At 45.4% G+C, this 23,108-nt stretch overlaps 1 protein-coding gene across 2 annotated transcripts in view; it reads right to left on the bottom strand.

Annotated features, from left to right (window-relative positions):
- The window catches only part of Map3k20 (mitogen-activated protein kinase kinase kinase 20), a 160,062-nt gene that overhangs the window by 13,342 nt on the left and 123,612 nt on the right, over positions 1 to 23,108 (bottom strand). For both annotated transcript variants that reach the window (XM_052182694.1, XM_052182696.1), the window contains exons 13-16: positions 21,538 to 21,568; positions 21,304 to 21,443; positions 16,300 to 16,362; positions 14,806 to 14,898 (exon numbers count right to left, since the gene is read on the bottom strand). In XM_052182694.1, coding sequence (XP_052038654.1) covers positions 14,806 to 14,898; positions 16,300 to 16,362; positions 21,304 to 21,443; positions 21,538 to 21,568 — 327 coding nt within the window. The remainder of the gene's footprint in view (positions 1 to 14,805; positions 14,899 to 16,299; positions 16,363 to 21,303; positions 21,444 to 21,537; positions 21,569 to 23,108) is intronic.

Below are 23,108 nucleotides of genomic sequence, written 5' to 3'. Positions count from 1 at the left end.
TCTTTGGCCTGTCAAGTTTGGGAATTGTGCTTTCAAAGGCATTGTCAGAAGACACTGGACCAACTGCAATGATTGGCCTCCCTCTGCTTCACTCTCGTCTCATACCCCCCTCCCCGCACTCCCTACCACGTGTTCCCTTCCCTTTTCACATAGTGCCCCTTTGATACTTTGTGTCCTGTTCTTGCTAATACAAGCCTCTGGGCACGCCTGTGAGGAACTATTTAGATACACTGATTAAGGTGGAAAAGCCCTCTTTAACTATGGGCATTACCAGTCCAAGGGCTGGGGTCCCGGACCGAATACAAATCAGAAAGAGAGCTAAACACCAGCATTCGCCTCTCTCTGCTTCTTGACTGCAGATGCAGCCGGCTGTCTCAGGCTCCTGCCGCCATGAATTCTTCGCAGTGATGGACTGTATTCTTGAACGGTGAGCCAAAATAAACTCACTCTGAAGGTTTTTTTTTTGGTCAGCTATTTTTGCCACAGCAAGAAAACAGGCAAATAATGGGAGAGCCAACCTCCGTCTCATCACACAGGAGGGGCTGCTTGCTGTCCTTATTCGGTGTCAGGCGCGTTGCTGGTTGCTTAGATCATGTTATTTTATTTGATATTTGTAATGGTCCTGCAAATCAGGTTTACTTTCCCTTTAAATGAATGACGAAAGCGCAGCTCAGACAGATGAAGGAGCCTCCCTGGTACGGTCTTGACCAATGGTGGTAGAGATGGGATTCTAACTAGGAGAGAAGTCCAAGGAGACCCCAGTGGGGAAGGCAGTAAAGACAGGGTGGACCTGGCTAGTTGATTGTTCTGCTCAATTCCAAATACTGAGACGGAACAACCCGAGAGCCAGAGGCCACAGGTCTTCCCTGCAGCTTCTGACCACAGTTCTCCAAAGTTCAACTCTGAGGGGCTCTGGTCCAAATAATAGGTCCAAATAAAATTATTATTTATTTTGTAAATTGTATTGGAAAGACCCTTAAATAAATCGTAAAAGAAGATAGGTTCAGAGGCCATAAAATTCTTGTCCAGGAAGTGTGAAGAAAGGAGGACATAGGCTATGTCAACTGAAGGCGGATACTGCTGTCACAGAGCTGGGTGAGAGACAACAGGTAGAGTTCAGTGAGGCACTGATCTTAATTTGCTTGTCCCCTGCCAAAACTCCTAGAGCTTATGGGTGGCAATGATGTCATTGCTACACACAGTTAAGAAAAGTAACCCACAAATTCTTCTAAATCCTGCTCATTTTGAAGTTGACCTAAAGTGTCCTTGAGGAGACTCTGAGTTCCACAGGCCACAAACACAGACGCTGAGGTGACAAGTAGCACGTGCTCATCAGTGAACTGCTGACATTTTTCTTACATAACAGTTGAGCCGCATAGGCCAGTGTGATGACGCACTGCTGTGATCTTCACACTCAGGAGGGAGAAGCTGGGAGAGCAGGAGACCTCAAGCCACCTGAGACCTAAAATTAAAGAAACCAAACCAAAGTCCCACACATTCCCAAGCCTCCTGCAGGGTCTCGTATGTCACTGCTAGCTGCTCATGTCTTGGTCCTCATCGGGACCAGGTTAAAAACCATTCACTTCATCGGGGCAAATGACGGGCTTGAGCTAATACAACCTCAAGCGAATACAAATCTGAGTATGGACTCTGCGTGAGAACTGGTAAAGGTGATTAAGATACTCTGAACAACCCTTGATCTTGACAGACCTGACTCAGTCAATCAATCGCTGACAGCTATGGAGTCAGTCTCGTGGTGAGACTCCTTTTCCAAAACCATATCAGCCTGGCTATATGAACTATACCAGTTGATGACTACTCTAGGAACATATGGGGGACATAAATTAAGTCATTGCTATAGAGAAATGAAGGAAGGGGAGACCTACGTAGAGGAGTGACTTTAATGGCTTTAAGGGGAACCTCTGGACACGGACTTAATTTTTTTCCCCTACCTATTCAAAGCCAACTGATGTAATCTTTCTAATTCTTGCTGCATCATTTTATTTGGTTGTGGTTTTAGAAAGGTCTCACTATATAGCCCTAGTTGGCATCACACTCACTATGTAGGACAGGCTGGCCCTGAACTTGTGGCAGTTCCTGCCCCTGCATCCGGATTGCTGGCATTCTACGTCTATACCAACGTGATAAGCCCAACAAACATTATTATTTTTTTTTTTCAAGAAAAGGATTCATGCATCCCAGGCTGGCCTCAAACCCGTGCTGGCAGCCGTCACGACGACGACGACTGGTTTTATTAAACAGAAGGAATACATTTTTATCTTCTTTCACAAATGGAACGTATAAAACTAATTTGGTCCTCCTCTGCTTCAGCATGTCTCAATACTGCCTTGCTAATAAGAGCCAGATGCCCGGACGTACGGTGGCTATTAAATGTGATTGACAGCCAGAGTGCCTTATTTTGGTCAGGGTAATTGATGCACAGACAGATGAAGCAATTTGATGGAGATCACACAGGTAGCAAGTGGTGAGTTGAGTTTAGATTTGAATCAGGGTAGGTTCTTACGATGCTGTGAAAAGCAGGTTTTCTGTGTTTGTTTTCCATCAGCACAATAAATATCCAGTATAATCAACTTAAGAAGAAAGACTTATTTTGGCCTGCAGAATTGGAGTTTCACATTAGTGAACATTTGACCATTACCTTGGGACCATTCATGTTGGGAGCCATAGCAGAGTGGAACCTCTTATGTCATGGCCAAGAAGTGCAAGAGGGATTGGGACCCAAGGGTCCTCCCTGAGAGTATGCCTCTGGCGATTTGGGATTCTCACACTATGTCAGCACTATAAAGGTTCCACCTCCTCCTGATAGGTCTGAGATGAGGATCGATCCCTTAAGACACAGCACGGGTTCTTTCCAGATTTAAACTATAGCCTTTCCTCTCAGAGTCTTAAGCTTTTCCTTGTTACAGGTCAAACAGTACCAGGACAAACAGAAGGACGAACAGTACCAGGAAGTTGCTGGTACTGTTTCAAAGTTCAACAGGGGGGCAAAACCTGCAAATAGTACAGATTCTCCCGTTGAACCCATATGTAAGGATCCAAGATACAGAATAAAAACCCATGTCCATGAGGTTCAACATAGCCAATTTTTTCTCCCATTACTGCAACAGGTCATTGTCGGAGGTACATCCAGTACCACTGGGATCACTAGCTCCAGCCCAGCTGGCATTGTACCACCACACCGGAAAGAACAGCTTAGGCCTTGTTGCAGATACAAAGTCAAGGCAGGTCCTGATTACCCTGGATTTTAATTTCAAAGCTTGGTTCCCACCCAGGGTGACATGCACATGGCTGGAAGAATTATCCTGATGTACTTCTGCAGAGAGCATCACCTACAACTGTTGACCCACAGAGAAAAGGCTGAGCTTAGTAGAAAGGCTGAGCACAGGGACTGTTTCCTCTGGGACTTGGGGGCAGCAAACATAATGTTTGAAACTGTCTGTTAACTATCAGCTGCACCGCTCTGTAGTCAGCAGGAGACACATGACATTTTGTTGGTGGGACAGGATACATTTTATATTTGGAATGGGGAAAAAAAAGAAGAATTCTACTGGCTGATCAGCCGCTGAGATAACCTGGACAATTCTAGGAGCAAGGGCGAAGGAAGAGAAAATATCTCAACTAACTGTTCCAGGATTGCCAATTATGTGGAAACGTTTTATGAATTAAGGTTATTGGTCAACTAAAACGGGAATCCTTGCCCTGTGGAGCTGAAATCCTAAACAACACTCAGTTAATGCTAACTTAAGTCTCTCTTTGTAAGAGCTCACTGTTACACGCTTTGTGAGCTGCTAACAATTCCTTGGAGTTCTAAAGTAGCTAAAATGACAGCAAACACAGACATCCCTTCTCTCTACATAAAAAGAGGGAGGGAAGAAGAAATGGAAGAGAAGAGAATTAAGAGAATAGTTGAGAAAGTGGAAGATTTCCCAAACAGGAGGGAAAAAAATCCAGATATTAAAAAGGACATAATATACCAAACTGTAAAGTTTTGGGAATTCAGAGACAATATGCTGCTGTTTCCTCCTCCTCCTCCTCTTCTTCTTCCTCTTCCTCCTCCTCTACCCCCTCCTCCTCCTCTTAAATATACAGTTACCAAATTAACTGGAGCCATCAACACACCATAGATTAATCTTCAAAATGAAAATCTAAGTCCAGGATCTCTCGGGATCCCTCAGAAGGAAAGCGACCCCTCAAATGAGCTTTTCTAGTTTAGTTTTCCTGAAGAATATGGAGATTCAAAAGCAATGCCCTTTTGCATTGAGGAGCCATCTGCCGGTAATAAAAGCACAGATCTTTAACTGCACAGGTCACCGAGTTTGACCAGCGTCTATACCTGTGTAGCCAACCAAGCAGGCAAGACATCTGCAGCCCTTCAGAAGCCCCTTTCCCAGCCAAGCCCTCTTCATAGCAATAAAAGGCTGTTCCTGTTCTCTTCTGTGTCACACAGACTAAACTTCACGATGCCACTCGTATACGTCCAGCCTCAGGGTTTTGAGATCTATTTATGTTATGTAACCCCTATAGTCTTACTCTGTTCTAGAAAACACAGTTCCCATTTTATGGATAAAGAAACTGAGGCTTAGCTACTGGAGACATACAGCCAGCTGGCCTCACGGAACTGGAGTCCATGCCCTAGATACACCAAGTTTAATCTTACAGGAGCTAGCTTCTCCCCACCAACCCCCCAATCTGCTCCTCTCTTCCCATAAATGGAGAAATATAAAAACCACCAACTGTGGAAGTACTTTAAAATATAAACTAGAGCGGTCAGAATAAACTTTCTGAAAAGGCAGAGCCGGGAGAGAAAGATGCAGCCAAAGCAGCTGACGGGCTTTTGCGAAGCAATCCCGGATTAAAAACAAAACCCACAAAAATAATATTGGTCACAGCTGTATAAAAAGTAGGAGATGCTGCTGCTGGAGGCCTCTGAAGGCCCCTCTACGTGTGTCACATTATCCAGCTCAGCTGCCGGAGCCTGCTGTGTTAAAGGCAGGAGAGTGGCGTGTCCTGCCATAGCACCTGGGTTATTTACCATTAAGTATAACCTCGCCACACTATATTTTATTATGCTGCCTTTAGAAGGAAGATAATACAAGTATGGCTAATTTGCTTCTCTTCTTTATCTATACGGTGTCATGACCCATCACGGCTTTGTCCCACGAAATTGGTTTTTTTTTTTTCAACCCAAAAGAAATCCACAAGAAAGTCTCCCTAAAAATTCCATTAATAACCTCTTTCAGCGCGTATAGGTTGCAGGGTCTGGAACTAAGGATGTTTTAATCTCTTCAGCAAAACAATGTCTCATAATGATGTACAGGACTATTGCCGCACTGATGAAGAATCATACATAATTCAGCACCTTTCTCTTTGGCACCACTGTGATATCCTCATTAGCTGTGGCTCACAGTGTCTGTCAGATGGTGTCCATGCGAACGCAGGCATTATATTGTCTTTGAGATGTGCAGCTGCTTCCATGACACTGCCAGTATATAAAAACATGACGCTAGTTTGTTTTATTTAGTGCTAAACCTTCCAGTTTGTAAAAACAAGGCTGACACAGAGCCTGACATGAGGCAGTGAAAATAATTAGCTCTCATTTTCTCAGCCTCCCATTTCCTTCTCCCTGCTGTGTTCTCTTTCCACTAAACCACCACATGTCAGTCGAAATGGGAGGCAATTAGTGGGCTCATTTCAGTCTCCACAACTGTGCTGAAAAGAAAGTATTTATGATGGCACAATGAGCAGCTGAAAGATTAAATAACATTTGCCTTTTGAAAAGAAAATGACTTCTAGCTAAATGGGCAATTTTTGATTATTCTCAAACAAGCTTAGAGTAGTTGGTTTTTAAAATACAAGAAAGGAAAATGAGTCATTTTTAGGTGAAAGAATCAAATAAAACTTGACACAGTAATGCAAATAACTGATGTTTTATTGCAAAATATGTAAATGTGTTATACCCTTAACAATGGCTTGTGTCTAAGGTCAGGGCAGACTGGTGCCAAGTAGACTCCAGTGGAGATAAGGTTGTTATGTCGCCTTTTGGGGGTTGTTATTGGAGTTACGCATGAAAAGGGGTTTTAGGGAGGACGGGAAGTGAAACGCACGGAGCGAGACACACTTTCACAGGACACCCTAGGCTTGAGTATCTAGCATGGTTCAGATGTTAGTTAACGACTTAGAAAGAGCTTTAAAAAAAATTGCATTTGGAATTAGAAGTTAGATATCTTGTAAAAAAAAAAAGAGTAATTCATTTTGCTATTGATTTGTCATTAATTAAGAATACTGTGTCGGACCGGGGTTCCTAAACGAATGTAGACAGCGGCCCGGCTTACCTAAGTGCTCATCCAATTCTTTCAATCCTGAGACATTTGTTGCCTTAAACTTTTACTCAGGACTCTGGGACTATAAAAGTGGCTACTTGTAAAGTTGTTCTCCTGTCCTGGGACTCTCGGGGTGGGGACAAGCAGTAGATTTATGAAAAAGCCCTGACTTGTGGGGAACAGGCACTGTTCACCACTGGAGCCATTTTTCAATATGAATTCTAACATGCAGGATTGGGGGAGCGGTCGGGTATCCTTACATTCCAATACTTTTAATTTTAATGTGACTCGGGTGTCTGTTTCAGAGGTCATTACTCTCAGGACCTACCTATAAGTGGCCTTCTCAGCACAAAGCTTACAACGGTACCCAGAAGAGTCTAAAAGCAAAGACCTCTGTCTGGATCCAAAACGGCATCTGCCATCTAGGAATCGTCAACTAGAGTGACCACAGAGTGTTTCAGAAGACGCACAAATTTAGATTTTTTGCTTCCCTGTCTCCAGGAGTCTGTTTTCACTTTTCACAAATCTAAATCCTGCCTTTTGGTTCGTACAGTACGGTCAGTGTGAGACAATACAAGTCAGTGTTGAATCACAAGTCAGGTGACCATGGCTTCATTAAAAGGCTAGAGTTGTTGCTGAGCTCCAGGACCCTGAAAACGAGCGCTATCATGTCTGTGAGTTACTTAGGCTCGTGTTTGCTCACACGTGCTACATCACTGTTTGCTATTTTTAAAGGGAATCATAATCCAAACGAAGGCTAGGAATGATCCAATCGTGTGGGAGAGGCACCTCTCCCAAGATGATTCTTTTTAAAATTTTTTTTAAAGATTATTTTTATTTTATGTGCACTGGTGTTTTTGCCTGAATGTGTCTTTGTGAGGGTGTTGGATGCCCTGGAACTTGAATTATAGACAGTTGTGAGCTGCCGTATGGATGCTGGGAATTGAACCCTGGTCCTCTGGAAAAGCAGCAAGTGCTCTTAATGGCTGAGCCATCTCCCCACACACCCCGCCACACAATTCCCCCACATAAATCTTTTCCCATCAAAGTTCAGTGATGTCAGGCTGACAACTTGAAATCAGTCATGGCAGAAATATTTATATCACCAAAATCTGGAAATGCTACATAGTGTGTCTGTTTCCTCTGGTTGTTAGGCAGTCCCTGGCACTTGGGCATGTACATGTGGCTGTCAATCCACCAGCAGGCTCATGCTGAACACCTCGCCCAGCTCAGCTCTGGCACTATAGGCGGCCACCCAACCCACTGGACAGGGCACTGCCCCACTCTGTAATTAGAAGTCAGCAGAGAGTTATACAACTGTAAACTGCACTTGCTTCCGTTCAACCGATTAAAACTCGTGTTTCTCTGTTTAAAAGGCTACTTTATGGATGTATGATTGACATGTAAACGCTGGACATACTTACAGTGAACGGCTGGATCAAACTGAAAGCTGTCACCACAGTCTGTAGCTACCTGGTCAACACCTCCCAAGTACCCTCCTGCTTTCTTCTTGTTAATTTTGTGATGCTAAACATTTAACTAAGATTTCCCTTTCTTGTGAAATTTTAAGTCCCCAATATAGCATTCTTAGCTATAGACCCTGCACTGTACTGTGGCTCTCTAGTATTTATTCTCTTTGCAAATCAAGTCTCATAGGGTTTAGGTAATCTTTCTCTGTTTCTTCCTCCCTAAAACCTGTATGTCTTCTAAACCTCTACCCCTCTAAGCTTCAGTATTTAGCTACATGTACAAAGATGTGCAGAGTCCCTCCCCCATAGCTGATCATGGGGCACAGACATCCCTATACTGAATTTATAATAAATACAATATCCATCAGAGTGGAGAAGAGCTCTGCTCTCATCTGTTCTGAAATTGGCAGAAGGCATTGGCTGTATGTGTGCACACAGAATCCTTTTCTTGAGTCCCCATTATTTTAGCCATTTTGTCCATCCATTTACAAAAATTATACAATAGTTAAAAAAAATCCCCATTTGGTAGTTTCTATTTATAGAAACACTCCAAGGAAGAGCCTGGTGACTCAATTCCATTTACTAAATACAATGTTTTAATTTAATGAAGGGCTCAGGACAACACAAGTGAGGGGCAGAGGTAAAGGTGGTTTTGGCTAATTGCTGACAGACAGAGCAGGAAGAGCTTGACCCGGCTCTTTGGTGGCAAAGCAGCAGCCAGGTGCTCATGGGGCAAGAAGAGGAATAATGCATCAAGGGAGAATCCTCCTGAGACAGCCAGCCTCCTGAGGGACACTGCCACCCTTCTCCAAAGTCCTCCTCACTTTCTCCTGCCTCCTGTGAAGAACCCCTCAAAAGGAGATCTGAAGCAATGGCCATGTCTTAGTCAGGGTTTCTATTCCTGCACAAACATCATGACCAAGAATCAAGCTGGGGAGGAAAGGGTTTATTGAGCTTACACTTCTGCATTGCTGTTCATCACAAAAGGAAGTCAGGACTGGAACTCAAGTAGGTTAGGAAGCAGGAGCTGATGCAGAGGCCATGGAGGGATGTTTCTTACTGGCTTGCTTACCCTGGCTTGCTCAGCCTGCTCTCTTATAGAACCCAAGAGCACCAGCCCAAAGGTGGAACCACCCACAATGGGCCCTCCCCACTTGATCACTAATTGAGAAAATGCCCCACAGCTGGATCTCATGGAGGTACTTCCCCAACTGAAGCTCCTTTTTCTGTGATAACTCCAGCCTGTGTCAAGTAGACACATAAAACTAGCCAGTACAGGCCATTTGGAAAGGGTTCCTTGACCTGGACCCAGGTCCCTGTTGGGAACTGGTGGGAGAGGGAGGGGTGTTGCTGCCACAACAGGTGATGAGTTCAGGCCTGTAGGAGCACAGCCTCTGTCACCTTTTTTCTGTCTTACTGGGGTCAGCGACAGGATAAGGTCTCTGGGATGAGGTCTGACGGTTTGGAACCAAGCAATGGACAGTTTCCCAGAAGTCCCTGCTTCACTGTGCTTTTGAATTTTTATAACACAGAGTCTCAGAAGAGCTTGGTGAGAAAAGTACTGGGTGATTTGATAGTTTATCCCTTGGCAAATTGAGCATCAATATTCCTGACTGGTGAGCTGATAAGGGAAATAATAATAAACTCTATGCAGCCGAATATTTCAATAAAAAGCGCGGTTGCTGCCCTGGGGAGCACATGAGCTGCCTGAGCTTCATGAAGCTGCTTTCCTTTATACCAAGCCAACGGCTTCACAGCACTCAACACAAAGCAGTTTTCACACAAAACAAGAATTGCCGGAGTGTAGCATTAACTGATCAAAACCCAACTGATCACCAATGCGCGCACTCGGAGGGGAGGATGGTACTTTTCCAGAAAGAGGCAATGGCTGGAACTGCCCCTTACCACGTGGGGGTTCTGGACAAGACACTTCATCTTCCCCCTTGCTTTCCTTCTGGGGAGGCTAGTTCAGGGATGCTGTTCCTTACCATGCTGAGTTGGAAAGATGGCACTGAAATGTTTACAAAGTGCCTGGTGATGATGTAATGCTTACCAGAGGCACTAGCGCATCTCCTGCCTCTCACATGGGAGACAATCAAGCCTAGGAAGACTCGATGTCTCCCAATTTGATTGTCATAACTTCCATATGTATATGTATGTATATAATAGATATGTGTGTGTGTATGTGTATATGCATATATGTGTATATGTGTGTATATATGTATACATACATATACGTGTGTGTGTGTGTGTGTGTGTGTATGTGTGTGTGTGTATGTGTGTGTGTGTATGTGTGTGTGTGTATGTGTGTGTGTGTGTGTTATTTAAATAAAATTTAATTTTGCTCCTTAGAAATGGTCAAATAGAGTAAGGCCCTTTCTCATGTATTAAGTTTCCAGTATCGCCATTAGCACAAACATACTTTTTTCCCTCCCTTCTAGGTTGTTTCAGCATAGGAAATGAACATGGGCGTTTTGCTTGTAGGAGAAGGCCTGGGGTGTGCACAGAGCTGGAGCCTGATAGATCCTGGGAGTCCAGAAGAGTGTAAAGACAAAGACTCCTGGAGAAGAGACACGCATGCAGACATGAATGGCTGCTGAAGGGTCTTTGAATCGGTTTCATGGCATAAACCATTCAGTTGGAAAGTGAAGCAAAGAAAAGTAATTTGATCCGAATTCTTAGGATGAAGGTTGATGTCTCACAGTGAGAGGTTTTTCCTCTGCAGCTGTTTGTATATAAATCACATTTTCATCTCCGTTCTTGATAGGTTTCAAGTTATCAAGATGGCAGAGCCTTCTGAATGACAGTCATAGACTCATATTTTGAACATTTTTATCCTTGGTGGTATTCTTTTTATTTTTGAAAACTGTGGGATGCTTAGAATGTGGGTTATAACTGGTGGAAAAAGCTCACTAGAGGTAGTCCTCTGAAGGCTCTCTTTGGCCTCTTGTTCCCATCATGGTCCTCGATTCCTGGTCTACCATGAACCTGAGGAGCCTCTCCTACAAGCTCCCTGTTAGGAATTGAACTGCTGCACAAGTCCTTCATCATGGACTAAAATCTCCTCAACCCACAGTCCAAAATGCACTCTCTTTCCTCTTCCTCTCATCTCTGTGTGGTGTTTTGCTACAGAAATCCAAAGGCAACCATTACCGCTTTTAGGCTATACTTGCCCAATTGTCCTTCTCATAGGAAACAGAAAAAGTTGCTATTATTTTTGAGAAAAGAAGCCCTGGCATAGATTGTTCCCATTGGCTCCTGTTGGAACATCCTTCTCAGTTTATTTGTGAAAGAAAAGCTTACATCAAGCAAAGGGTTTGGGGGAGGGGAATTTCAAAACATCAATGTTTCTCGAGAGTTGTTTCTAGTCATAGAGGGGTTGCAAAGGTAGGTTTATGAGAATCCAGTTAACTGGCATTTTGAGGATTTTGAATTTTTTTTTTTAAATAGGTTCTACCTTTAAGGGTCAAGGTAATAAGACTCTTATGAGTTGTAATTTGCATTCAAAGCAGGCTTACAAAGTATTTTGTTATTAAGGGTGTAGGGTGACAATAATGGGGCATTTTAGAACTGGGTAGTAATCCATTCTGGCTGTTTTGTTTGAGTTTAGGGACAGCTTAAATGAGTTAGCACATTTTTAACAAAAACAAAAACAAAGAACAACCCCCCCCCCAAAAAAAAGCCATAATTTTTGGCTCTGACTGTTGCCACCTCATCTAAGACTAGTCACACACTTTGCCTTGTTATTTGTTTCTTAATCAATGATGACAATATCGTGCTTCCTGCATCTGACATAAATTCCAGGGACTTCTGGTAAGATGGCATACAGAAAATGCCCAGGATTTTCAGACTGTTGAAAGGATGGGTCTCAGTCATTCTACTCAGGTAATTATTTTGCAGTGGCCCATCAACCATTTCACGTTCCAGTTCAAAACTCATCCCTTCCAAAACACATTTCCTGATTAACCCCATGCCAGTCACTTCCTTATACTTGGGACAGTGGCACTGTACCCTCACAGCAAGGCTTCCTTTCCATCTGTTGCTTTACAACACCATCTATGCAGCTGCTCCGTTAGGAACCTTTGCCCCATTCCTAGGCCCCTCCTCCCAGCCCATCCCCAAGGAGATGCAGATCAGTTCCATCTCCCTGTGTCCGGGGAGCCACAGCACTACCCCGGCCTGTCCTCATCACTGACAACTTGCTTCTCTACTTGACTCACACTTCTTCCCATACTGGCCTGGCCCTTCCCATGGCACCCTCCTCTGCTTCTGAGCACTGTTTAAAGATGTAAGCCAGACCTTACCCCGCTCTGTGTGATCCTTCCAGATCCTTAGTGCGGCACCTCAGGTGGTTCTTTTTGTGTTCACCAGCCCCATCTCTGCCATCTCTGGCCTCTGCTCGCAACCCTTTTTAGCTCTCTGTTAAGTCTTCCCAGAGGGGGAAGTGCTTGAGTCAGGCCCATGGAGATGAGCCCAAGAGGATCTTCCTGGGCTTGCCTGGCTCCACATACACGGGTCCCTCTGCCTCCCACGCCCACTTCCTAGTGAACAAATTGAATGGTTCTAAAATGTGAATTTTAGCAGCATTCCACCAGGAAGACTTTAAGATCATCCCCCACTTCTTTTCTCAAGTAGACATCTATCCAGTGTGTGTGCGTGGCCTGATGTTTGTGACATCGGAAAGTTTCATCATTCTGAAGCACAGCCACTCACCGATCCTGTCTATTTCTCCCAAGATGCTCTGGGTTCCTTGTAAGCCATGACTGTACTTTCTGACTTTGTATTCTGAGCACCTAGCATAAATCCAGGTATACTGTAGGCCCTCAATAAATGTCTGCTGAGTGAACAGGTGAAAGAATTCTGGATAGGTGACCCAGGGACAGCAGACTATCAAAAGTTATGGGAACTTGTACGTAACCCAGAACTTATGAGGTCAATATTATTATGGTAATATATAGGTCAATGTATTTATTCTCAAGTATCTTCATTGCTTCTAAGTTTCACTAAAAAATGTTTTTCAGATTTCCACATTAATAAGTCCATATTTTTACTGGTTAGTAACTGAAGTAATAAAATAATTGAATAATAAAAATTTAAAACTATTTTATTTAAAATCTCTCTTGACAACTCTTTCTCAAGGAAATTCTCTCTCTCTCTCTCTCTCTCTCTCTCTGTCTCTCTCTCTCTCTCCCTGCCTACCTAACTACAAATCATAAAAGGTTACTGTACTGCAAAGAAAGCTTATAAATTGTCACAGAATTGAGGATAAATTATAACACACTTTGCTATTGAGCAAACTTGAATGTGTGGCAGGGTTAGAAGATCTGTTGCTAGGGAGAGAGGAACTTTATCTTCTGTCCTTATTCTTCCTGTTTCTAATAAGAATGAGTGGATAGTGACCAGTGTGTAGCAGAGAAGCTCTCCTTTAGTGACATGTTATAATCAAAATAGAAGACATAACTGGTCCCCTTCCCCAAGCATCAGTGCATCAATATGACTGTAGCGCTGTAGGCAGAATATTTCCCAAAGTCCCAGGTGAAATCCAACCCTCAGAACTTACAGTCATTCCCAGTTCCCAAGCACTAGAACCTGAAACTGGCTTGAGAAAATTTGGATTTTATTAAGCGATGGTCTAGAGACCAGCCAGGCCTGTCTAACCCTTCCCTAGACACAAGCTACTGGTTCAAGAAGTTAAAATATAGGTCTGTTAGCAAAGCAAAAGTACAAGTTATGTAGCTAAAAGCTGGGTCTGGGGCTAGAGAAATGGCCTAGAGGTTATCAGCGGTTGCTGTTTTTCCAGAGGATCTCAGTCAGTTTCCAGTGTCCACATCAAGTGGTTCACAACCTTCTCTAACTTCAGCTCCTGGGTTCTAACACTCTCTTGTAGATTCTAAGGCACATGTAGACAGACGGACGTATGAACAGACAGACAGACAGACTCTCTCTCTCTCTCTCTCTCTCTCTCTCTCTCTCTCAAAACAAAACCCCAAACCAATTCTTAATTCATTCACTTTCTGGCCATGTGAGTCTTGCAGGGCAGGGGAATTTTCCCCGACAGGCTCTGTGTCCACATTTGCAAATTGGAGAAGAGCCACACTCCTACGCCATCACTGCCATGATCCATCTTCATTGTCAACTTGACTAGATTCGGAATCCCCTTACGAGACATGGGTCTGCATCTCTGGGCGCGTCTATGAAGGCATTTCCAGAGAGGGAAGACCCGCCCTATTGTGGGTCGCACTTTCAGAAGCAGGGCTCCCAGACTGAATTTAAAAGTCCCAGTGTTAGCACGCCTTTCCATGATGGACGGGTGCCCCTTCCTAAACCATGAGCCCAAATAATCCTTCTTCCTTAAATTGCTTCTGTCAGGATTTCCTCGTAGCAATGAGAAAAGGTAAATCATAAAATACTCTTTGCATGACACATAGTAGAGCTATTAGCGATTTCCAGGGATCTGAAGTAACACAAGCCCACTGAGTTCAGCTAACTTGCCACCTAGGCGGCCCCGCCCCCGCCTCACCCCTCCAGGCTGACCGTGTAGACCCCATTGTATGAGTCTGGGTCAAACGCCCTGCTGCCCTGTTCAGAGCTGATAATCCGGATCTCTTTTTCCACTCTCAATGTGGCTTTACCTCAAGAGTCAGAAGCCAGAAAGTAGAGTGAGCAATGACTGAGACTCATACTGCCTGTTTGGCTCTGTGCGACCCTGAGTGTCTGGGTGGTCTCCAGCCCCCCTGTATTCCTTTTTTTCTGACAGAGATTATACATTCCTTAGGTAGGATTCCAGAGGCAGGTGGCAACCTGTCAGCCCAGTTCAGTTTTATGAGGTCTACACTTCTATTCACAATCATGCCACCAGGTGGTTGGGGCTCCCGCATAAAACCATGGAGTTACAGATTGAAAAATACCCAAAGGACCTGCAACGGTGTTTTGTTTTTGTTTTTTGTTTTTTTGTTTTTTTTTTGTTTTTTTTTGTTTTGTTTTGTTTTTTTTACCTTTGGGCCAGTTCCTGGCTTCAAGTGAAAACCAAAAACAAGTTCAAGGTTCACTATTTTTTCTTCATTTTCTTCAGGTTCGCCTCCTGAATCCTGAAACAGAAAAGCAGATATCATTATTAGAGACGATATTTTCACTCTCACTTTTCATGTAAAATAGGTAATTTTTCTTTTTATCCCTAGCACAGGAAAGAGCCCACCAGGTCCCTCTTGCTCAGCCCACACTTCCTGGTTAGTTCATCTCCAGGTTTGGACTGGTCATGGGTCCCTGGTCCTGAAACTCCTGGCCACTTTTCTGCAGCTCTTCCCTAGCTCCTGGTGCTAAGGGTTTTTCCAGTCTAACCTATTATCGAACTTCTATTAGATTAAGATACTCATTGTAACTCATAGCTGAAAGCAAGAGAACGGACAGGGCTTTGAGATCGTTGCTGAATGGTTTATCGCAGGCTCTTCCGAGCACTGTCACTGACGTGGATTTCCAGATGCGTCTGGCACTGTGCACTTCATTCCGGGGTGCATTTCATTCTGGGGTGCATTTTGCACTAGATACATGGTGAGACTTTGGGCTGGGAACTTCAAAATACTCAAGGTGTTCGTATGTCTTTCCAGACAGGAACTCTGCAACTTCTCCACTGTCCCTGGACTGAGAGACAGGAAGTCGAGGCTGAGGCTGAATTAGCACAGCTCTGGGCACTGACTGTAAGCAGCTGTTAATTTTATAATGTACCCTGAGGCTACGCTCACAACAGCACAGTAAGCACAACACCCTTACTCATTGGGTTTCCCGTGGTTTCAGTGATCTGCAGTGAACTCTGGTCCAAAAACATGATAAAATAAAAGTTGTAGATAGAAACAATTCACAAGTTTTAAAATAACTTTTAATAAGTAAACTGTCCTTTTATTACTCATTATTGTTAATCTCTCACTGTGTCCAGTTTATATATTAAACTCTACTATGGGCATGTTTGCACAAGAAAAAGCAGTCTATATGGGGTTGGGTGATGATCTCAGCTGCAGGCATCTGCAGGGGTGCTGGGAAGTATTCTTAAGGATAAGAAGGGGACTGCTGTTTAATGCTTTGTAGGTAATAACCCTCCACCCTCCACCTCCAGGGCAACCCGGGCCCCCCCCCCCCCCCCCCCCCCCGGGGCCCTCTGCTGCCTGCAGACCTCTGCTGCCTAACTTCCTTTAGTAACTTAAAAGGTAGAGAAAGGCCTCCAGGACCAGGCACAAGGCCAGAGGCCTTCACCTGTGATGTTAGGGAAGAGTGCTATTCTTATCTGGAATGTGTTGTTAATATTTCAAAGTGTGGGGAACAAATGTGTGTCATTTATGCACACGCAGTCTTCAAAGGGTCTTTTGTTGGACAGATGTCATTAAATTTCACTTCAAACAACAGTTCCAGACATTAGCAAATTTGGGTGCGGGCAATGGCAGGTGCCTGTGGCAATAAAAGCGGGGAGAGGGAGCCTTCAGGGAGGAAACCTCTCTTACCTTAATTAGTGGTGGGAAGTGAAACAGGTTCAGGTAATCGTGGGTTAGCTTCTCAATAGCTGACTGTAAGGAGAAAAATCACGTGACTTTATTAATGCTTTCATGATAGCAAAGAGGATTAACATGATTGCAATAAAAAAAGGATTCTTTATGTAGCTTATAGACTTTCTTGGGGATGTTAACATTGGCCATTGGTTGAGCCTATGTCTGACTGTCAAAGTCATGATAGCAGTTTGTCATCATTTAAAGGCACATAAGCGACTACTTTAGAGATATTAAACCACAGCCCATGCAGCTCCCCCACAGGTAAGGCCCACCAGGCCCGTACTGGCCTGGGCTACACTTCCTAGTCAACCTAGCTCCTGGTTCCAACTGTTAAGGGATCCCTGGCCCTGAAGTCCCTGCCTACACTTCTCCCGTTGCCCTAACTCCAAGTGCTAGGAGGTAAGCAGTCTCCTGACCATCAGACCTGAGTCTACACCCCTACTTAAACAAGTAATTCCGGATGTGCAAATCTGTGCTAAAAAGAAACAAAGTGAAAATTCAGAACAGCATGTCTCCTCCCCAAATTACTCATCCCATAATAAGAAACTAGAGGGAAATAACCACAAAGAACTCCCAGCAAAGAATTCAAGAATATAATTAAAATTGTGTTCAGATAGATCAAGATAAAAGGCAAGAGATGAATGAAGTAACAAAGCCAATGTAAGTTATGAAAATAGAATTCAATTTAAAAAAAAAAAGAATGAGAAAAAGCCAAGCTGAAATGACCCTGGAAATGAAACACCCACTAAGCCAGACAGGGGTGTTAAATCTCAGGATATGCAATAAATAGAGCTGGTCTTCGGCCTGAGCTGGGTAGGGTATGCTAATGCTCCAGCGGTCACCATAAGGCTGGGGGAAAATAGGAATGGGGACCAGCAAAGCCCTCATCAGCAAGGCCATAGCCTCAGTATGCACCAGTTCACCGCTAGGGGGCATCAAGAATCATAGAGAGGACAGTCTAGATCAGCAGTAGTTCTCAACCCATGGGTCGTGACCCCCCTTGTGGAGGGGGTGGTGTATGTCAAACAACTCTTTCAGAAGGAACACATATCAGATACCCCGCATTTCAGATATTTACATTACGATCCATAACCGTAGCGAAATTACAGTTATGAAGTAGTAGTGAGATATGTTTTATGTTTGGGGGTGGGGGAGTGGTCACCACAGCATGAGGAGCTGGATTAAAGGATCTCAGGGTTACGGAGGTCGAGAACCATGCTTTGGATGACAAGGCCTGGAGTATTCACCAGCGGTTACTCAGCTTCCCAGTAAACTGATCGTGGAGAAAAGAGGGCCAACCCAGGAAAAGTTGATGTGTCTTTTTTTTTTTCCTAATGCAAAAAACCGAAACTTCCAACCCTGTACGAACACTACGGCATGGCTAGCTTTCGTGTGCGTTCCCTGCTCCTTCACGGGACGCTCAGGGGAGAAGGGAGCTGACAGGGAAGCTCAGAGGGAGGGTCCTGGGCAAAGAGTCGGTGGATAGCCTGCACCAGCTTGCAATTGTACCACCTCCTCTTAGGCTGAGAGACTTGGTCACAGGACGACTGTACCTTCCGGTGATGGAACAGGGAGGGGGGACAGCTTCTCGTGGGCAGTGTGTACATGCGTGCAGCGGACACTCCTGGCAGCAACCAGGAGTTGCTGGTCCCGAATGCCCGTGGCACTCTCGTTCCAAAGCCCATGCACCCCAGAACCATTCACACACAGAACCAATCAGAACCCCCTCCATCCCTCCCTCTCAGGGGAGTGGTTTTCTTGGGTGGGAGTCTCTCCTTGCCTGGTGCTCACCTAGCGGGCTAGGCTGGTTGCCTTTGCAGCCTCGGGCACCTGCCAGTCTCTGCTTCCCTAGCACGAGGATCACAGCTGCATAGCTCCATGCCTGGAGTTTTTGTTTGCAGAGTTTTCCTCAGGTTCTGGGGATTGAACCCAAGCCCTCATGCTTGTATGGCAAGCACGTAATCTTCTCAGCCGTTTCTTCTGGCCTGCATTATTTTTCGATGGGGCGAAATTCACGGAGCATAAAAGTAATCATTTCCAAGTGTTTCCTCCGTCTGTATCTATTCACAGGGCTATATAGTCCTTTCTTCTCCAGTGTGTTCCAAACATCACCCCCAGGGACTGTGACACTCAAGAAACAACCAGCAGCCCTTCCCTCTTTGTCCCACCCGCTGGTGACCACCACCTCTAAGATAGCTATTCTGGATATGCGTATACACAGAGTGCAGCGTGACCCTCTGAGTCTGTCTTCCCAGTGACCATCACTGCTGGGCTCGTCCCCGCAACAGCACGTGCTCAAATCGTGCTGTGTTCTCCTTCACCAGCAGCTTCGCCGACCTATTTTCTCCATTTCACATGACTATTAATGATTTGATGATAGCAAAGAAGATTAAAATGATTGTGCATACAAAAAAGGATTCTTTATGCAGTTTATAGACTCTCTTGGGGATGTTAACATCGGCCATTGGTTGAACATATGTCTGACTGTCAAAGTCATGATAGCAGTTTGTCATCATTTAAAGGCACACATACTCCCGGCCTTGTCTCCATTCCCATCCCTGGGCAGGCCTTCTTTCCTGCCTGTTTTATCTACATCCCTAGAGTTTTAAACCCAGCCTCTCCTCCCTAGTCCACTGTAAAACTCCCAGAAGCCAAGTTTAAACACGTCAGCTCTCAAGGTCCTCCAGTTCTGGTCACATCCCAGACGTCCGGCCCAAAGCTGGACATGGTTCAGGTGCTGGGCGACCTCACTCCACTTCAGGTCACCCCAGGTCTGCTCCCGCCTCACACTTCCACCAGACCAGCAAGCCACCCACTGCTCCTCTGAACGCAGGCAGCCCACGTCTTTAATTCCCTGTGCCCCACCATTCCCCCTCTGACGTGTCCTTGCCCCCAGCTCCAGCCCCAAGAACCCCTCTTCTCCTACCATGAGGCCTCGCCTCTCCATCTCTTTCCACTGTCAAGGTTAACAGACTGTCCCTTTTCTTCCGACTGCCTGTAAGAAGCTGTACGAATGTGTTTTATCTCTTCTCCAGGATATAAATTCCTTAAGGGCAGGGTGATTCTTTGAACTTCCATGGGCCCAGTCTTGCAAGCAGACATGCACTGAATCTGATGAGCCTTAAGCTGGGATATTACTTGTCCAGTAACACCAACCAGCATAGATGGGGCACTTCGGTTATCCTGGCTGTGTCAGGAATATTTAAATCACGTCTGGTTTGGTAAAGTATCACAGCTTGCAACTCCTTTTCCCTCTATCTGATTCTTGAAGAAAGTTGGTAAAGGCAGAAGAAGGTAAGGGCAGGTGGGAGTGTCTGACTTAGGATCAGCTACACAGGACAAGATTTACAAAGTTTTGTCTTTTGGAGCTCAGACACCTCTGTACTGAGAGAAGTCCCTCCTCCCGGCCCCCATTGATGTTTTTACATGTGTCTTCTTGTTCCCCTTGTAGGGGATGACATCATGGTCCTGCTTTGTCTTGCAGATGGTGGGTTAGTGTCCAGCCATTGTCCCAAGGCTGCCAAGAGAGTGCAGACATGTTCTTACATGGGTCTGGGCTCTCTGGAACAAAGGGACTGAATGGTTCTCTCTGGACTTTACTGGGGCAGCTGTAGAGTGAGGTGCTCTGAATAAAGAGGGATTCGTTGACATGGCTTTGGGGAGGAGTGGATTTGGGAGAGCTGTGTTCCTTTTACCCTTTGTCCCATCTAATCTGTATACATTCTTCCATCCAAGCATCCATCCATCCAAGCATTCATCCATCCATCCATCCATTCATCATCTCCATCAGTCCATCCATCCTAGGATTGGGATTTGGGGAGCAACTTGATTTTGCAGGAAAGATAGGGAAGAGCAGTCTTACTGTATAGCTCAGGCTGGCCTTGAACTTGCAATTCTCCGGCCAGGGCTGTAGGCATAAAGTCTATCTTACACTCTATAAGGTCTCTTTTGAAACATTATCTCTAATAACATTATCCCATAGATAGCCCATGACTATCTGGAAAGCCAAACAAAGGGCTCTGGTTCCTGGGTACAAAACTGTGCACACTACCTCAGCGCTATTCCATTGGGCTCCAGCCCCAGCCCTGCTCCAGGCTTTGTAAAAAGAATAGCACCAGCAATGAAGACAGGGTTAGTCTGATAATTTCCAGACTAATGTTTGGAGGGATGTTAGGATTTTCTGGAGTTTCTTCAGGCTTGAAAAGTATGCATAGTATCTATTGTATGTCAGCGATTACACATGGGACATATATACTCCTGTGACTTGGGTGCTGGTGGTGGAAGTATACACAGTGTCTGTTGTGTGACAGAGGTTACACATGTAACATATCTCCTGTGACTTAGGTGCTGGCAGTGGCTTTGAGTTCTTTTGGCCTGTACACAAGTTGCAGGCTCTTTAGGATTCTTTGGGAATGTCTGGCCTCTCCAGCTCTCGGTGGGCTAAGGGGTCTCCTGTTAGTCCTGGGTCTGGCAGTTGCTGTAGGTCCCACCCTATCTTAGTTCCAAATCTCTGGCGCACCAAGCTCCCTCCTTGCCCTGGTCTCCCCCAACCCCCAGCAGAGCTTCTTCCCTAAATACCTCCTGTGCAAATCCTTTGCCTGACTAACGTTCCTTGTCCTGAACAGTCAGCTTCCTTCCGGAAGTCTGCTCACATCCTGTGGCATCTCTCCAGGTGTCACTGCACAGAATAGTACACTCCACTTTCCCTGTAGACTAGAGGCTTCCTGGCATTTCCGTGGCATTACACCATTTAACCCAGGAAATGGCTGCTGTGCTGGGTTAACCTGTTTACCGTGGGGTTTTGAGGTGGGAACGGCAGCAGCCCAGGTGTAGCAGCTAAGCCAAGCCCAGAGGCATCTCAGCACCTCACGGCATGACGCTTTCCTCTCTACTTGCTAACACGAGGCCCACCACACGTCACAGGCTCAGTTCATTTATTGATGTTCTCCTACCACGCACCTTAAAGTGAATGATGTGTCCCTTGGAGACAATGCCCATGTCTTTCAGATCTTCCTCTTCCAGAAGCAGCAGCCGCTTGCCGGTGATGTTGTTCTCCTTAAACAAGCTTGCATATCCACTCATCTCTACTGAAGACTCACCTGGGAGAGAAGGGCAGAGGGCAGGGAATGAGCCTCGAGCACAGCCGCGACAAAGTTAGCTCCACAGAAACAAGGGGGGCTTAATTCTACTTGCCTTTTCCGACGAGTTGCTGAACCCAAAAATACTGCAAAGAGAAGACACACATGGTTTGGGAGGTTCACACACACAGGCAGCTGTCATTCTTAACGATTAAAGATGTCTCTAACTGGGCCACAGAGGAAAGATGGAAGATTTCTCTTGGTAGATTTAAACCCTCAAGCTTTCCAATTGGAGATATTCCTTTTGCAGGAGGGTTGGGAAGTTGAGGCACCTCTGAGGGAGAGAGTTTACACCTCACTGCTGTAATGGCTTTTCTACTCACTCCTGCAGGCGGTGATTGCTATGGTACTTTTTCCCCCCAGGAACTGTATGAGTAACAAGGACCACACAGCAGTGGACAGAGAAGTGGGCCAAATGAGCACACCCACTAGGCCTGACAGGCCATGGCAGCCACATGGGGGGACATGGTACTTTCAGTGTCCACTGAGGTGGTTCCACTCAGAGGTCTCTTGTCCTTGAATCTCGCTGGACCCCTGTTTACTGGTGGCCTAAAATCACCTTGGTGAAAACACACAGAGGAGAGGCCAGACTCAGTCATTCTGATTCCCTGGGTCCCTTGACAATGGATTTTTAGCTAAAGGGCCCGGGAGCCACTTGACCTGGCAGCAAGCACTGAGAATAGCTCCTAGAACTCAGACCATTCAAATCCACCTCTTGTCAAAGGAGTCGGGCCATCCCTGTAGCCGGAGAGGAAGCAATTATGTACAGGGCTGGCAAGAGGCTTGGCTTCTAGGGTTCTGGGAATGAGAAACAGGAAGCTGGCATCCGGTTTCTTTACTTGGTGGAGTCTATGCTGCTGCCAAATGCTAAAGGAAGCTAACCTCATAAAGATACAAAGGGCAGACGGGCATGCCCAGCCCCAAACCAGGCTGAGCTAGAGACCAGATCTCCTGGAATTTCTAGTGCCGAGTCTTTTCTTGAGATGCCTTACTTGGGGTGGCTGTCTTCCTAGGGTGGAGCCCATTCTTGCCAGGGCTACCTAGCACTCCATCTTTACATGCCTCTTCATTTAATGATGCCCTTGAGCTTGTAAAATGGACCTGGTCAGGCATAGGCCCTGAGGGATCTCTCTCTGTCTCTCTCTCACATCAGCAGTTCTCTTAATTTCCCATTAAGGAAGCAGATCTGGAGACAGAACTGGCTACATGGGATTGTTCTTCAGGGAGTCTACCCACCCAGAGCTGCATGAAGCCCTTCCTGTGGACTTAAGTATCCTGCCTCCTGCGATGTAAGATTATGGGGAACACTCTGTCCGTTCCTCTTGGGGAAGGCCTGAGTAAGGAAAGCAATTAAGCATTTTGTTATTTAATGAGCAGGCCTGAGGTGGGAAAGGGACCCTGGGCAGAAAACTCCAGGCTGTCCCTGTCTCTCTCCTCCACGCACAAGTCTTCAGCTCGCACTGTAGGGAAGTTCAAGTATCTTTTCAAGTATGTGTATTGGCCACTGAGGGTCTTGGCTTTTATCTTGCTGTTGGTATCCTGCCTTCTGGAGTATTTCCACAGCCAGTGAGGAGGGTGGGCAGCTCACAAGGTTTGAAGAGCTAGTTGCTTTTACCATGGAGTCCT

Source organism: Apodemus sylvaticus, chromosome 5 (assembly GCF_947179515.1).
Source record: "Apodemus sylvaticus chromosome 5, mApoSyl1.1, whole genome shotgun sequence".
Lineage (NCBI taxonomy): Eukaryota > Metazoa > Chordata > Mammalia > Rodentia > Muridae > Apodemus > Apodemus sylvaticus.
This window is presented reverse-complemented; position numbering and strand designations above follow the sequence as displayed.